The sequence below is a fragment of the Budorcas taxicolor genome, chromosome 21, assembly GCF_023091745.1.
Source record: "Budorcas taxicolor isolate Tak-1 chromosome 21, Takin1.1, whole genome shotgun sequence".
NCBI classification, from domain to species: domain Eukaryota; kingdom Metazoa; phylum Chordata; class Mammalia; order Artiodactyla; family Bovidae; genus Budorcas; species Budorcas taxicolor.
Window position 1 is genome coordinate 49,652,018 of NC_068930.1, and position 16,066 is coordinate 49,668,083.

General features: G+C 34.0%; 1 protein-coding gene across 1 annotated transcript in view; it reads right to left on the minus strand.

Moving 5' to 3' along the window:
* Positions 1-1,634: 1,634 nt before the first annotated feature.
* RALGAPA1 (Ral GTPase activating protein catalytic subunit alpha 1) overlaps positions 1,635-16,066 on the minus strand; it is a 189,559-nt gene continuing 175,127 nt past the window's right edge. The window contains exons 40-41 of the mRNA XM_052659453.1: positions 2,268-2,392; positions 1,635-1,665 (exon numbers count right to left, since the gene is read on the minus strand). Coding sequence (XP_052515413.1) covers positions 1,658-1,665; positions 2,268-2,392 — 133 coding nt within the window. The 3' untranslated portion in view covers positions 1,635-1,657. The remainder of the gene's footprint in view (positions 1,666-2,267; positions 2,393-16,066) is intronic.

The window sequence follows — 16,066 nt, forward strand, 5'->3', positions numbered from 1 at the left end:
AACAATATTATAACAAATTCAGTAAAGACTTCAAAAATGGTCCACATTAAAGAAAAAAAAAAAAACACCTTAAAACTACTGATAAAAATTTTATCTTTCATAACTATTTAAGTCTATAAAAAAGCATAAAAATGTATTCAGTAATACTGGAAAAGTTATTTACAGGTAAAAAGACCTTTTAAAAAAAATTCAAGGTCATGTTTCTAATGGTTCCTAAAAGCAAAGACAATTAAAAAAAAATTAACCAGGGACTTTGCTGGTGGTCCAGTGGCTAGGACCTCTGGGCTTCTTCTAATGTGGGGGCCAGGTTTCATTCGATCCCTGGTTGGGGAACTAGATCCTGCAAGCTGCGACTAAGACCAGGCACAACCCCCCCACCCCCACTCCCAAATTAACCAAAGAGCCTTGACTTGGCTGCTGTATCATCCTTTACCTAATGTCTCAGAGAGTGAGACTACTACTTACTTCCCATATTATGTATCTGGTCAAATGTGCAGGATAATACATAAAATATAAGAAAAACATTAAGAACAGGAATATGAAGGACTCCAGCTAGTAAACAACTACAACATAAAAACTAACAGCCTGTATACATTTGAGGGGAGAAGTTAATCTGAAAATGGTCTAATCAATATTTTCACTTGTGAAACTTATGGTTCAACTATATGATAAACAAAGGTGTTCATGTCTATTTCAGTAATGTAGTCTGATATTTTATTATTCTCTATTACTAAAAATGAAATGTCCAGGTATATTTAACTATTTTTTAGTGGTTGTTCATTAATTTATTTTTAGTATCTTTCTTTTACCATCTTTCTTAATGCCAAGCCGAGTAATTTCAGATAGTGTCAATCCACTGAAGCAAACATTAAGACTTTTTAATCTTTCTAAAGACTGAACCCAGTCTAATATAATTTTCTCTGTTAGGTATTTTATATTATTAACTGAAAGGGCTCCAAGTTTCTTTGTAAAATTATTTTTATAATGGCCAATTAAATGGGTGATAGGAATGGAAACTTTAATTTCACAGACTAAACCTCAATTGAGAATGTTATTTTTTTCAAACCAATTAAGCCAGAAAAGGAGTACTATGCCTGTTAAACTTATTTAATACAAAGAAAACTTGCATAATATAAAGAGAATTTGAAGGCTTGTTATAATGGATTCTAAGTATACTGTATTCTTTTTCCCTGCTTCCCTTGAACATCATTAAAAGAGTGTATTTCAGGTGCCTAGGACAGTGTAAGGCACACAACAATAACTATTTGATGAGTAAGGATATCCAGTAACAATGCAACACATTACAAAATACAGACACACCATTTCAGTTCAGTAGGACTACTTTTTCATGCTGAGAAACAAAAAGGTCAATACAACAAGGTGTAACTAACTTCAACCAAGGGTTCTATTATTAGTTATTTTTATCCCAGAACCAATGTTAGTGTTTCATGCAGACCTAGGTTAGTAAGTATAATTCTGGAAGAAATTTAGTGACAATTTCTGAAATGTTTAGTATGAACCAGGGCAGTGTTAAGTTTGCTTATTAACTGAGTTACAAGCTTAGTGCTTGCTAATTTTTTTAAAAAGGAAATGGGGGAAGAACAAAGGGTGTTTTGTGTGACACTTTGTCTTACCTTCAGATAAACAGAACTGATATTTAATGATCTAAAGAGGGAAAATAAAATAAATGAAACAATCATAAGGAGTGCAAAGTATTACAGAATAGGAAGGCCATGAGTCATTTATTTTCTTACTGATTTCTTCAAAATTAGTTAATTGTAAAAATGCAGTACCCTCTTATAATCTTCAAATATTACAAATAATTTACTGTTAAGTACTTCTAAATCTAGACCAGTTATTTTAACTTTATTTGTAAAATCAGAAATGGTAAGGCAATATTCTTGGCCATAAAATTTGATCCTCCAAATTTGAGAGTGCCTGCTCAACTGTGTTTCTTTTGCAGATACTTCAGCAATGATTCTGTGAAACATAACTGTTACTGCCCTTTAGCTAAGATAAAATGTAGTGTATGTGTTTTTAATGAAGACTGTTGACGTTTAAAAGAACTGTATTTAGGTAAAAGAAAGTATAAATCAAATTTATAGGCCAAATATGAAAATAATGATGAAAAATATCTATACTTCAATGACTGGAATTGTACGCAAGTAAGTTTTTCATTAAGAGTTTTGTTTTTTTCTCAGAACAAAAGGGTATTGCATTTCAAGTTCGAATAATGACCAGTAACTAATACTTGCTTTTAACCTTACCGGCATCAGATGGTAAATGATGGTAGGGAGCTGGAGAAAAAACCTGTGCTGCAAAATCTTCAAATGTCGTTGGCTCTAAATGGTGCTGGACAATCGTTTGCAGATATCGTGCTCTCTCCTCATAGCTGATTTCCTTCAGTTAAGGTTGAACTTAAATGCAGCTTACAATGGAAAAGAACAGATCTGCTCAAAAAGGCCTATCACTGCTAAGCCATTACTTCTTAATAAATATATGTGCCAACTATTCTTGCATATCACTAAGAGTGTGACTCTGTAAAGAGTAAAAAAATATAGCTATTAACGTAAGTTTACTCTTCTGGACACCATTATACCTGGTAGCTTAACAGAGATACATTTATTAGAATATAACTAACAGTAAACTGTTGGAAGAAAGAAAGGTTAACAGTTTACTTGGAAGAGGATTCAACTGCTACCAGGGCAGCCTAGGCTCATCTTATCTGGTTAATCAGCTTCGATCTGCAGATGTACTCTGAAAAGCCACATGATAAATATTATAATGCTGCTTAAAATACTATGTCTGAAATTCTATTTTTCATTTGCAATGATTTATTGTAAAAAATTCCTGCATATCTTCTTTTTTAAATCCCTGCATTTTCCCAACAATTGTTCTCATTTTGAATGGAAGACTACTCTTGCTGTAATCCTTGAATAACTCCATGCAGTTAAGATAAATACACAGTTGAATCTGTATGTCAGAAAAAAATACCTAGTCAATTATAACACTGAAACAGGCAGGAATATTTGCAAAGAGTCCACAGGACTCCTAAATACTGTCTAACAAAAGCATCTACAGGGCACTGACACTGACAGAAAAATACTGTACTTCCCTTTCACCACATTTTCTTCTCTGATATTATTGACAAGCAACCAGTACCTTGAAGTGTTGTTGCTTTTGAACAACCCACTCCAGGCTTCCTGTTTCAGCAGGCCTGATTGTGCTGTTAGCACAGAGAGGGCGAGAAAGAGAGAGAATATTTCTGTTGTTCACGAAAGCAACTATGGAAATGGCTGTCAAAATGTAGAGCAGCAGGCAGCAACATACAATTATCAGGAAAAACTCACATGCTGACTTCATGTCGTATAGTTCCTGAACTGAGAAATCAGTTAACCTTTCTTCTACAACTTTTGAAAGTTTTCCTGCTGTACTCAGTGTGCTATGTTGATAGGCTTTACATAAAACATATAAATAAGTATGAAGGATAATAAAAATTTGCCTATTGCTTCTTCTCTATTCACTGAATTTTCCCTAAGACCCATTTTAATATTTTACCCTCAAAATGCATTATTCTCTCTTTTTAAAATTGCAATTCAATTGTTGTTCTTCAGTTCTTTAAACTGTAAACCAGGTCTATAACCAAGACCAAGAAAAAATTCTGAGAGGAAGATAATTTAAAATGTTAATTCAGTGGGAGATCCCATAGCCAGTTACATTTACAAGGCATTATTGAGAGAAACAAAGTTAAGTCTATATTCATTGTGCACTTGACTTAAGACTGTGATGTCTTTTGCCATGTAAATGATTTGAGTAATCTCTTATACTACATATTATGTATCAAATATTCAAATAATCTTAATTCCAATTCCTTGTAATCCATTATTTTTACTTCTGGGGCTGAACTTCAAAATAATTTCACTCCTGCAATGGGGAGCAACAGGAAAAGATGCTATATTAAAATGATCAGCAGTAAGGATTTTATAGAAGGATCATGCACACATTTTTGAGTGTTAACCCAGAAAAGTAATATAGCACACTTTTTAAAAGAGAGTATATGGTTATAAATGAAAGGGGATGAAACTGATGGTTCAATCTAAATAATACCACATATCTCACAACTTGTTGGAAAGTACTTTTTTCATTGGGGGAGATTCACAGCTGCCGAATTTTCTGCAGTTAATAGAGTCCTTTGATTCACAGCAGTGCCCCTTGTACAAAAAATACTGGCCTTTGTGTATTACCAGAAACTAATTTTCTATTTGGCTGAAAAGGGAAAAATGGGGTTATTGCTTCTCCCTCCTACAGAGCTTTTCATTATGCCTGATGCACTCAACTTCTAAGCTCTTCTGAGAAAAAAAATAACTGAAGAGGCAAGAGGTAGAAAAATGAGCTTGTTAGCACATTAGAAGTGAAGTATCTTGGTGGGCCCTAGAAATTCCCAGTGGTGTGTTAACTTATCACTCTATGCATGCTGGCACTGATAGTCTCCCAATTGATCACTCTCTTTTCGCACCAAAGGTGCTGCCAGGAAGCAAAGGCTGAAGGCCCACAGGAGAACAGTCTGCTATCAAAACAAGCTGTTTTTAAAAGTCTGCTTGAATGGGTAAAATGCTTCATGAAAAGTAGGGTGGAGACACCTACCTGCTTTTAAAATGCTCTACTTTCAGAGGGCCTATAAATGAAATATTTTACTTTATCTTATTATATTTAAAGTTTACACAAAAATTAGGCAGAGAGAAAGCAAATTTAGTATTTCTAAAGCAAGGAGAATACTTCCAAAGTAGTAAAATTTATTAGAACAAGAAATGAATATCTAGAGAAGATACATTTTGGGGTGTAATTCTATTTCACTATATAAAAGGTGATTCAGAAAACTCTGAAGAAACTTCAATATATAAAACTATACAAATTAAAATTATCTAGACATAATATATTCATTTTGTAGAAAAGCCACATGATATAATTAATAAAATTGCAAAAAAACCATTAGAGGTAATAATGCTTACTAAACAATTTTTAAAGTCCAAGTATAGGTGGCAGAGTAAAGGAAAACAATCACTGATGGTTGAATTTAAATGAAAAACTGTAACGGTGATGTCTGCAGTTTCCTTTTGGGGGATTATTTTCACAAAATACTGTTAGCTTAGTAACAGTAGAATACAGTAAACCACATTCTAAAAGCTAAATTCTTTCTAATTTTCTAAGTTTGCTGTAGTCAAATAAAGCACAAACAATAATATCAAAGCAACCCAATCTACGTACTTACATCTTTTCTCCTTTTACTTTGGAAAACATATATTAAGGTGATATACTGAACTCAAAGTACTTAAACCATAATCCTGAGTCCACAAACAAGGAGCCTTTTGTGACTAAGATGATTATAAAGTTCCAAACAGTGATGTTAGCATCTGCAATGGTAACCATAATCCAAAACAGTTAATTCCTATATGTCCTTAAAATAGGTTACCCACTTATTCCTTAAAAGGCAGCTCTCTAGGGAAGAGTTATTAGTACCTACAAATTGAGTGGCCTACACAAACCTGATGGATAGTAACAATTCAAGCTATATTCCTACTGCAATTGTATGTTGCCATTGGTATTGAAATTACAAATGAAATGGGTGAGATGCTAAAAAGGTGATGGCATACTTACAAATTCAGAGTAAAACTTAAAGTACAAGTCTAAGTTGAATTAAGACAGTTTTTGTTGCAAATCTAAAACAACCCAAGCCAAAACTAGCTAGTAAAAAGCCATTTGATGAAGGAGACTTTTGGCTGGTAGGAATCTTTAATACAGAACTAGCCAATCAAAAGAAATAACACACAGGTGCTGCAATCACAGCAATATAATTATCCACTAATCCTCCTTTCCTTCTACTTTCTGCAAAAGCAGAAATGGGGGGAAGGAGTATTACCCATTCTAAAAATAAGAAAAAGGAACTAAATATTTTTTATAGTATAAATAGTTTAAACCCAATCTGTACTTCATTAACGCAATGTTAACATCAGTATTCATTTTAAGTAATTACTTTGATTTTAAACTTACATGTGAAATAATAAATAATGGCCCTGTGTCACTGGATCAAGATCAGCTGTCATGAAACTAGGGTTCAATTTCAGCCCACTCCTGGAACGAGATGCTTGAATTCTCTGTGCCACATTTTAATGTGAATGTTAAAAACAGTTATTTTGACCTCTGACTCAACCTCCTTGTATCAGGTTGGTGCAAAAGTAACTGCTGTTTTTGCATTGTTGAAATTTGCCAACTGATACTGGAACACATTCTAAATTAATGTGGTTATGCTATACATCATTTTAATTTGCAACTCTTGCCTTTTTTTGCTAATGACTTATTACTTGCTGCTTACATTTATTTTAGACTATGGAAATAATGTTAGATAAGAAGCAATTTCGAGTAATTTTCTTGAGTTCAAAATCAGTCATAAAGCAGCAGAGACAGTTCACAACATCAACAACTCATCTGACCCAGGAACTGCTAACGAATGTACAGTGCAGTGGTGGTTCAAGAAGTTTTGCAAAGGAGATGCGAGGCTTGAAGATGAGGAGTGTAGTGGTTGGCCATCTGAAGTTGACAACCATCATTTGAGAGAGACCATCGAAGCTGGTCCTGTTACAACTACAGGGGAAGTTGCGGAAGAACTCAACATCAACCATTTTATGGTCTTTCAGCATTTGAAACAAATTGGAAAGATGAAAAAGTTCGATAAGTGGGTGCCTCACAAGTTGACCAGAAATAAAAACATTGTTTTGAAGTGCTGTCTTCTCTTATTCTATGCAACAACAATGAAGCATTTCTTGATCAGACTGTGACAGGCAACAAAAAGTGGATTTTATACAACAACTGGCAATGCCCAACTTAGTGTGGTAAGACCAAGAAACAGCTCCAAAACACTTCCCAAAGCTAAACTTGCACCAAAAAAAAGTCATGTCACTGTTTGGTGGTCTGCTGCCCATCTGATTCACTACAGCTTTCTGAATCTCAGTGCAGCCATCGTAACTGAGAAGTATGCTCAGCAAATCGATGAGATGCACTAAAAACTGCAACAACTGCAGCCAGTGTTGGTCAACAGAAAGGGCCCAATTCTCCATGACAATGCCCAAGCGCCTATTACACAACCGACGCTTCAAAAGTTGACTGAATCGGGCTACTAAGTTTTGCCTCATCTGTCATATTCACCTGATCTCTCACCAACGACCACTTCTTCAAGAATCTCTACAATTTCTTGCAGGGAAAATGCTTCCACAACCAGCAGAATGCAGAAAATTCTTTCCAAGAGTTCATCGAATCCCAAAACAACAGATTTTTATGCTATAGGAATAAACCAACTTATTTCTCGTTACTAAAAAATGTGTTGATTGTAATGGTTTTTATTTTGACTAATAAAGATCCGTTTGAGCCTAGTTATAATGATTTAAAATTCACAGTGAGAAACCGCCATTATGTTAGCACCAACCTAATAAATAGCAAGTGTTGTCTCCATGTGGACACTTTTCAGTACCAGTTGAAGAAATATATACATGCATTCATTTGCAAGAATGCTTTGATAAAACTTGTCTATGGTACGTACAAGAGGAACTTCTGAGTTATTCTGAGAAAATTGATTTCTCATGAGAAAAAAGAGAATATGAAGAAAAGAGATGGTAAACAGTTAATTAGTGCCACTTATTTCAACTTTACTAATGTATAGGAAAAATAGAGAAAAGGTAATTTTTTTTAAAGGTAGATTTGGTTTTAAAGAAGGAACAACCTTTCATTCTCCACAATAATTTTCTTAATAATACAGTGTAATCAGGGGATTTACACGTCCAATGTAATTTGTGACTAGTTTCAAAGAAATTGAAATTTGTGTGTGTATGTGTTTATATATGTATATATGTGTGTACACATGTAGTACGTAAGAATGAATATAAAGTATAATTTTTCATAAAAAGGTTACGAAAATGATAAGCAGACATCAAAGGCCTATCATTGCCTAACTAATTGCCTCTTAAATTCAAGTTTAATGTTTTCTTTCCAAAACAAAGAGAAACCCTACTGTCTCCTTTTTCAGTAAAGCCAAAGTATGAAGTATCTATATCTGTGCTTGACAGCATAGCCTCAGGGATTCAAGGCCCATTCTGAAATTCCTAATGCAGTACACTAATTCCTAATGCCCACACTCATATGAATGTGGTTTCTTTGCTGTTTTACTAGTTAGAAATTTCGTCTGCCTTCTCTCTATAGAAAATTCCAAGAATAGTAATTGCAGGAAGAGAAAAGAGTTTTGCATAGTGACTTAAATTTTTTTGTGAATACTACCTAGCTTATTTACAAAGTTTGCAAGATGGTTGGTAGGTTGGTACTGACTCTGGTGGGAGTTTTCACATCATGGAACTCAATAAATGCCACAAATCGAGGCCTCTTCCTGCTCTCCAGAGCCAGCTGTTAAGCACCAAGTGTGCCTCTTTCCTCATGCTTGTTCTTCTAATAAACTAGTGGGAGACTAATGTCTGAGGATGGAGGCCATGTCGTTTTATCTTAATATCTCCAGCACCTAGCACAAGACCCAGTAGTACTCCTTGACTGTTTATAAACTATAGAAGGAATGAATCAAGTTGGTTTGATAATTGATTAGGAGCCGGTTGACTTCCCTAGTGGCTCAGATGGTAAAGTGTCTGCCTACAATGCAGGAGATCCGGGTTCAATCCCTGGGTTGGGAATATCCCCTGGAGAAGGAAATGGCAACCCACTCCAGTATTTCTGCCTGGAAAATCCCATGGATGGAGGAGCCTGGTAGGCTATAGTCCATGGGGTCGCGAAGAATAGGACACAACTGAGCGACTTCACTTATGCAGAGAACCTGCTTCCTCTAATCCCAATTAGGCTCTCCAGAGACAAACCCCCTTGGGGGCAAATATAGTTGGGACCTACCTAGGATTGAATTTAGAGACAGTGTTTGAATCTTATGAGGAAGAGTTTGGTTCTACCCCTATCTTTAATCTAGCTGACCTTTTTTGAAAGAAGTGAGTAAAACTGTGTATACCTATGTAAGGTGTAACATTAAAAGAAAGCTGATATTAACATAAAATAATTGCCCATGGAAGAAATGCTATAATGTTAAACGTAATCACAACTCATTACAATTTAGCACTGATATAAACATTTTGTCCCATTGGTTGGGATAATTTTTTTAAGAAATTAAACATTTTTTCATCAGTTCTACTTCTTATCATCCAAGTGGCCATCTGCAGTGAAAGGAGAAAAGGAAAGACAACTGGGAATATCTCCATAGATAAAATAAAATGAAAGGTATTTTCAAAATCATTTTAGGCAGATATCCAAAACTGCTCTGTACACTCTGAGTGGTAAAAATATCCCTGAAAAAAATACTTGGGAATTTAAATATTTAAGGTTTTAAAAAGGCAATCTTGAGAGGACTGATCCCAAGGCATAATTTATAGAGAATATTTTAGGACAAGTCAGAACTTGAGGAAGGATACAACAAAGATCTACCAACATTAATTTCAGGAAACTCAGCAAAATGCTTTTCAACAATAAGCTTTGCCTTGAAGGAGAATATAAAGATTTGCTTAGAAAAACAAAGCTGCTGACTGGTAGAGTTGGGACTAGAACCTTGGTTATTTAAGAGTCCAGTGCTATTTCTACAGACAATCTCAATGATACGAATTTAGATGGAAAAAAAAAGTATAAAAGGCTAATTTTAGTCAGCTCAGGGATGGCCAACACAATGACTATTAGCTTAACTTCTAAGATTGGCAATTTTCAAAAAATGTTTGTTTATATAGTTGAATCTCATATGTAGTATAGTAAAAATCTATAACATGACCTAAAAAATGAGAAAATAAACCACATTTGGCTTTTCAGTTCTAAAAGGCCATGAAATATTTTCAAACATTCTGAAGCAGTATCATTATAGGATCTTGAAAACATAATGGATAATTAGAATTTTATTGAGATATAATATATAGGTAGATACATTTTGTAAGTACAACTCAAGGATCTCATGACTATTATTATCAGGAGTAAAGTGGGATACTTTCCTGAAATATACAGGGCAATGAAGTATCCCATAGACTAAAAGGCACTGCTCCTTTATAAGATAAAAAAGTAAGCTACATTGCTTACTTTATAAAGATCTAGTAAATTAACACTCCATTTCTTTCCTACAGCAACTAATTTCTAAGAAACATGGAGTCTAGTTCATATGCAGTAAAAATAAAATTCTCCTACATAAACAGCATGTATCTTAGAATTGTTTAGCAGGGATTCTGAAAATCCACAACAGGTTATGACAAATAATTGTGTATGATTTTTATGATGTCTAATATTAATGAAATTCTTTAGTAGTTGATACTATCTACACCATGAAGGAAAAGCTGTGATTTGTCAGAGGAGACAAAGCTGGGCTTTAATCCATCCTTTTAACCATACTGCCAAGTCTATATTGTTTTCACTGCGTCTCAATTAGGAGACAGGCAGGACACCTGGTACTTCTTTATCTAAGTCCCATGGGCTGCCAGATGACTCAAAATCCATAACAGGTGCTAAGGCACTGTGAGGATAGTCCTATTATTGAAAGCTGGAGTTGTATAAAATTTGGACCATATATAATTGCTCATAAATCAGTCAATTATTAAATGAAAACATTAAGTAAAAAGTTGATAAACCCAATTCTATATAACAAAATTTATGTAAACGCACTTAAAAAGATTAACCTTAAATAAATAGGATTAAAAATTTAAACCTACCGAAAGGTTCTGAAAATCCTTCCTGATTTAATAATCCAATAATCACTGGCAGCTTCTAAAAAGCACTAACATTATCAAATATGTATATGTTTCACTTTCATGAAAGTTGTATAAACCAAATCATCTAAATGAAAAACTAAGTTACTTGGATTTCAAATTTAATGAAATTAAAATTTTGTACTCTCATTCTCAGTAAGATCTGCTTGGAAATATTATCATTAAGTAATGAGACTTCCACAGTCAACAGAGAACTGCTTCAGAACAACTAAGTATTAGAGTAAGAGTTTTTTAAATGTTGAGGGAAAATCAGAAACAATCACTTGTGTTTTTCCTTTTAGGAACAAGAATTTCAATACATTAAGTTAAGGAAATCAATGTGTTTGGAATAAATACTAAACTTGGGTTATGTCAGAAGACTGCAAAAAGGAAAAAAATAACTAAGTGAAATTTTACAGTGTACAATTACTTAAGTGTTATCTCTACCTAAATGTGCACTAACTTAATTAAGATTCTGTTTAAATGCTATAATTATTGGGAGTACACAAAGTGATTTATTATCATGGTAAATAGTTACAGGGTGCAGCAAACCATCATTTAAGACAGTGTCATAGAATCTATGATAAACAATATATTGGCTTAAACTAATGCACTATATGCCCCCAGGGAATAATAGGCTCAGAGACAGGACTTTAACATTAAAATCTACCCATTAATCTTGACTTAACTATAATCTATTCTGTAGTAAAAGGAAGAATGGGTATTCAATGAATTACTGTTTTTGAAATACTGCACTGGGTGCTCATTTACTAAAACAGTTTAAGTGCATATCAGAGATGGAACAGTAGTTCAATTTTACAGAATGTTACTAATTTTATAAAACATGCATTTGATTTTCCTTCAGTTTAGCAAGAACATCAAAATTCTAAAAATCTATAGACTGAAAAACTTTTCTTAAAATAACTCTCCGTGATCCTTTGAAAAGACATGTTGCATAAATTACAATACTGCAGTATAATTTAGTCAACTTAATTTCTGCTGGAAAAAAAAGAATCATCTATGGAAATACATTGTGGGGTCAGGATCTTGGGGGCTGAAATAAGCTTTTAATGTTTTAAGTTGTACATCATCGTTTTTTTGCATGAGAACCTCCAACTGCTTGATTAGACTGCCCAGAAGAAAATGTAAAGACCTGGAGTGGTGTTTATATAAATATTACAGCATACACTGACTCACTTTTAAAAAAGATATCCAAAATAGAATTCAAGGAAAGATAATCATGAGTGACTGAAACAGGCATCACATCATTTAAATGATAAATCTAGTATTTAACCTTGAGATTTGCTTAGTGGATTATTTTAGCATTTGCGACTGTTACACATAAAATTGATTTATATTTCTGTATCAGTATAGCTTCTATATATTCAGATGATATTCGGGAATTGTTAAAAGCACACAGTAAAGGAAATTAAGTCAAATTTGTCTCTAACCTTATGTGATGTATAAACTTTGGTGGTTTTAACCCACTTCCCCTTATTTTAAATTTCTATCAAGATTACAAAACATTATTTTCAGTTCATTTAAACATAAAAGTATCATGAAGGAAAACTGACTTTTGCTCTGCTATAATCTTGTGGGCTGTTAACAGGGAATTACTACAGGTGGTTGCTTAAATATATTTATTTGCTTTCTTTTTGATAGCAGGTATGTGCTAAATAAAAATCAACACCTTTATCAAGAGAGAATAAGTAAATGTAGAAACATCAGCTCTACAACAGCTATTTTTGCTGCTTCTCTTTTTCTCAACAGCAATTAGTAAAGCAACCCCTTCCCCTCCTCCCTAGTGCCGTCAAGCTGTTCAGAGCAGTTTGCAACTCGACAATGGTACCATTGTGAATGCTCTCTGGGCTTCCTTCCCACAGAGAGTTAAATGGGCAGTTCCTGCTGCCCATGATTGGTGTCCAGTGAAATAATACTCAAGAGCCAGGTTTTATCAGCTTCACGCCAAAGAAGTGAAGCCAGGGAACCCAAGCCTTCATATCATACTGGACCATATGCCAACCCTGATGGCCCCAAAGGTTTATCACTAAGAATCAGGATCCATCATGTCCCTTGTGAAATTTCACTTCACATACCTTATGTGAAATGCAAAGCTTCACTAAAAACCGAACCTTCTTTACAATTGGCATGAACAGATGGACGGTAACAGTGGTTTGGCAAGCAAAAGTTAAGATTTAAATAGGCTGTATTCTAGTGTTTGAGAGGAAAAGCAGTTAGAAGAAAATGAGGAGATCTGTGATCCATAGTTTAATTTTAATTCCATTATTGAGTTATTAAAAATACAATAGCAAAATCTCTTATATTTAGTAAAAAAGGAAATTAATGGATTAAAAGCACTGCAATTCCTTCATTAAACAAGGTTAGAGTAATTTCAGCTTTACATCCTTCATTCTTTGCTCTCTGAAATCCCCAAATAGCATCTGAATCTACTACTGTTTTTTATATTTAAAAAAAGACTAGAATAAAACTTACACATTATGTAGTAGGTATACTCAATAATAACATAGGCACACTAGTGCATCTAGGTCACAAATATCAACAACATAAAGGTTTAATGGAGAAAAAGTTCCTTTCTAGCATAGGTCAGAAGTTAGTAAAGATACAGAAGTAGAGAAACTTCAAGTTTTGTTGTTCTTATGGAAAAGTGGGACAATCACCTGATAGTTTTCTATTTTCTTTCTGGTATACTATGATATAACCCAGCTATCTAGACTGGACCATATGTGGACCATACTGTCATGCTGGATGTGGCAAAACAGTTAAGATGCTGGTAGTGCTTTCTTTTCCTATCAGAACAGGATAAAAATACTTCATCTGTCAACAACATGTTAAAGTATAATAATATATAAAAGCACATTTTCTGAGCTCTTGCTACATGGCAGACAGGCTGCTTAGTGCTTCATATGGATAATCTCATTTAATCCTTACAACATTCCTGAGTTTGGTACTCTTTTTACAGATTAAATAAAAATCAGACATAAAGACAGTGACACACTTAATAAACGGTTCTGGACTCTGAAGCCCATGCTGATTTCCCAAGAGTCAGCTGCCACACTTTAAAAAATAATTAATTTATAATTAAGGACTTAGGATAGTCTGTATTTATCAATATTATCTTCAGAGGAAATGATCTACAAAAGACAGTATATAAATTTATGTAATTTCTCAATAAACTCACTTTCTTCTAACATGAAATGGCAGCAATATTGATGGGCCTCCCTAAGAGGTTTTATAATGTTCTATCGTAATGAATGGCAAACTGCATTAGCGGAGCCAATCAATTACATTTCGTTTTGGCTCTTATACTTTTGCAACAGGTTCTATACATATGAGTAGCAGAACTGCAGGGATAACAAACTGTGACTAATTGAAGAATGATCATTGACTTCTGGTAATTTGTCTGATAAAGTTAAACAGAAACCCAATTCTGGCATTTACGAAAAAAGTCAAATCTAAACAGATTAGAAGAAATCAAATGATATTGGTTTGGTAGGAAAGAATATTAAATCTAGGAGGAAAGTGTTTTTTTAAAGATAACCATTTAGTTTCATAATATCCCTTATAATGTATATTTCAGAATATTACATATGTATTATATATGCATAAAAAACTGGCTTCCCTGGTGGCTCAGACGGTAAAGCGTCTGTCTACAATGCAGGAGACCTGGGTTCGAGCCCTGGATTGGGAAGATCCCCTGGAGAAGGAAATGGCAATCCACTCCAGGACTACTGCCTGGAGAATCCCATGGACAGAGGAGCCTGGTAGGCTACAGTCCATGGGGTGGCAAAGAGTTGGACACGACTGAGCAACTTCACTTTCACTTTCTATACATAAAAATCTCAAAATATAAATGGCAAGGATTATAACAGACATGCTCCATTCCACCTACTCAGATCTCACCTTTGAGGCCCAGATTTTCCACACATTCTTCCCTAGTTTTCTGACTCCAAAGTAATGATTTTTTCTTCAGGACTCCCATAACATTATTATCTACAACCTGACCGTGACACATTTTACCTTGTGCAATTTTTAGTGTAAATATATATTATATCTCCTATTAAATTATAAACTTATAGAAGAGATTACCATCTGATTTGTCTTTGCATTTCTCTCAAAATATTTACCATTACTATGTAAGTGATCAATAAATATTTTTGATAGAAGAAAAACAGTATAGTTCTATCTTCTTACCTGGTGGTGGTTAAACTAATTATTCATCATATTTAAGACTGATAAAACTTTTTTCAAATTATATCCTGGAGTAAGAAAGGTTAAGAAGAAAACTTAAGAAAACTAAGACATGGGAGATAGTTAATTTTATGTCAACCTGGCTAGGCCACAGTACCCAGTGTTTGGTTAAATAGCAGCTTAGATGTTGCTCTGAAGGTAATTTTTAGGTGTGATTACCATCTCTACCCTAACTCCCACAGATTTCAGACTTGCCAGTACCCACAATCATGTGAGTCAATTCCTTAAAATCAACCTCTCTCTATATATATACTTAGGAACATGCATCCTACTGATTGTTTCTCTGAGAACCCAAATACAATATGATTATATACTGTAACTCCTGAAAATTTTGTATGTATAATAAATCTCACATTAAAGAAAAACAGGATGTATGTAATATCAACATATTTAACATTTATACGCAGTCATAATGTCTCTGGGATCAAAACAAATAATTTAAAATTTTTATTTAAGAAAAAGCCATGATATGACTTTTGATCATGAAATTGATGTTTTAGAATTATATTCTTACAAAAAAGTCAAAAACAACTAAAAAAAAAACCCAAACCCCACACCAAAACATACACACTCTCTTTCAACAGGTAACTACTAAATGATGGCTAAACATCAACCTGACATAGTCCTTAGGTCCAATGGTTACCCAGAATGTGCCTACTCTTCCTCCCCAGTGATGCATTTCAATTCTAACTGCATGATCAAACCAACAAATTGAGCTCGAGACAAAAAAACAAAAAACAAAAAAACAAAAAAACCTAGCTGAAAAAGTCAGAAGTTGTAAGGAAATGCTTTTCAAGTACAAGTAATGCAAGAAATGACAAGTGAAGTGAAGGAGAGGTTTCAAAGCTTGAAAGACAGTCATCAATACTGACAGATTACTGTAATTCTGGCTGCCAGCATGATCGATTTGGGCAGCATATGACAATCAATATTGTCCTCATTTAGTGAACAGCATTAGATTCATAGATACAGAAGATGTTCCTAGGATA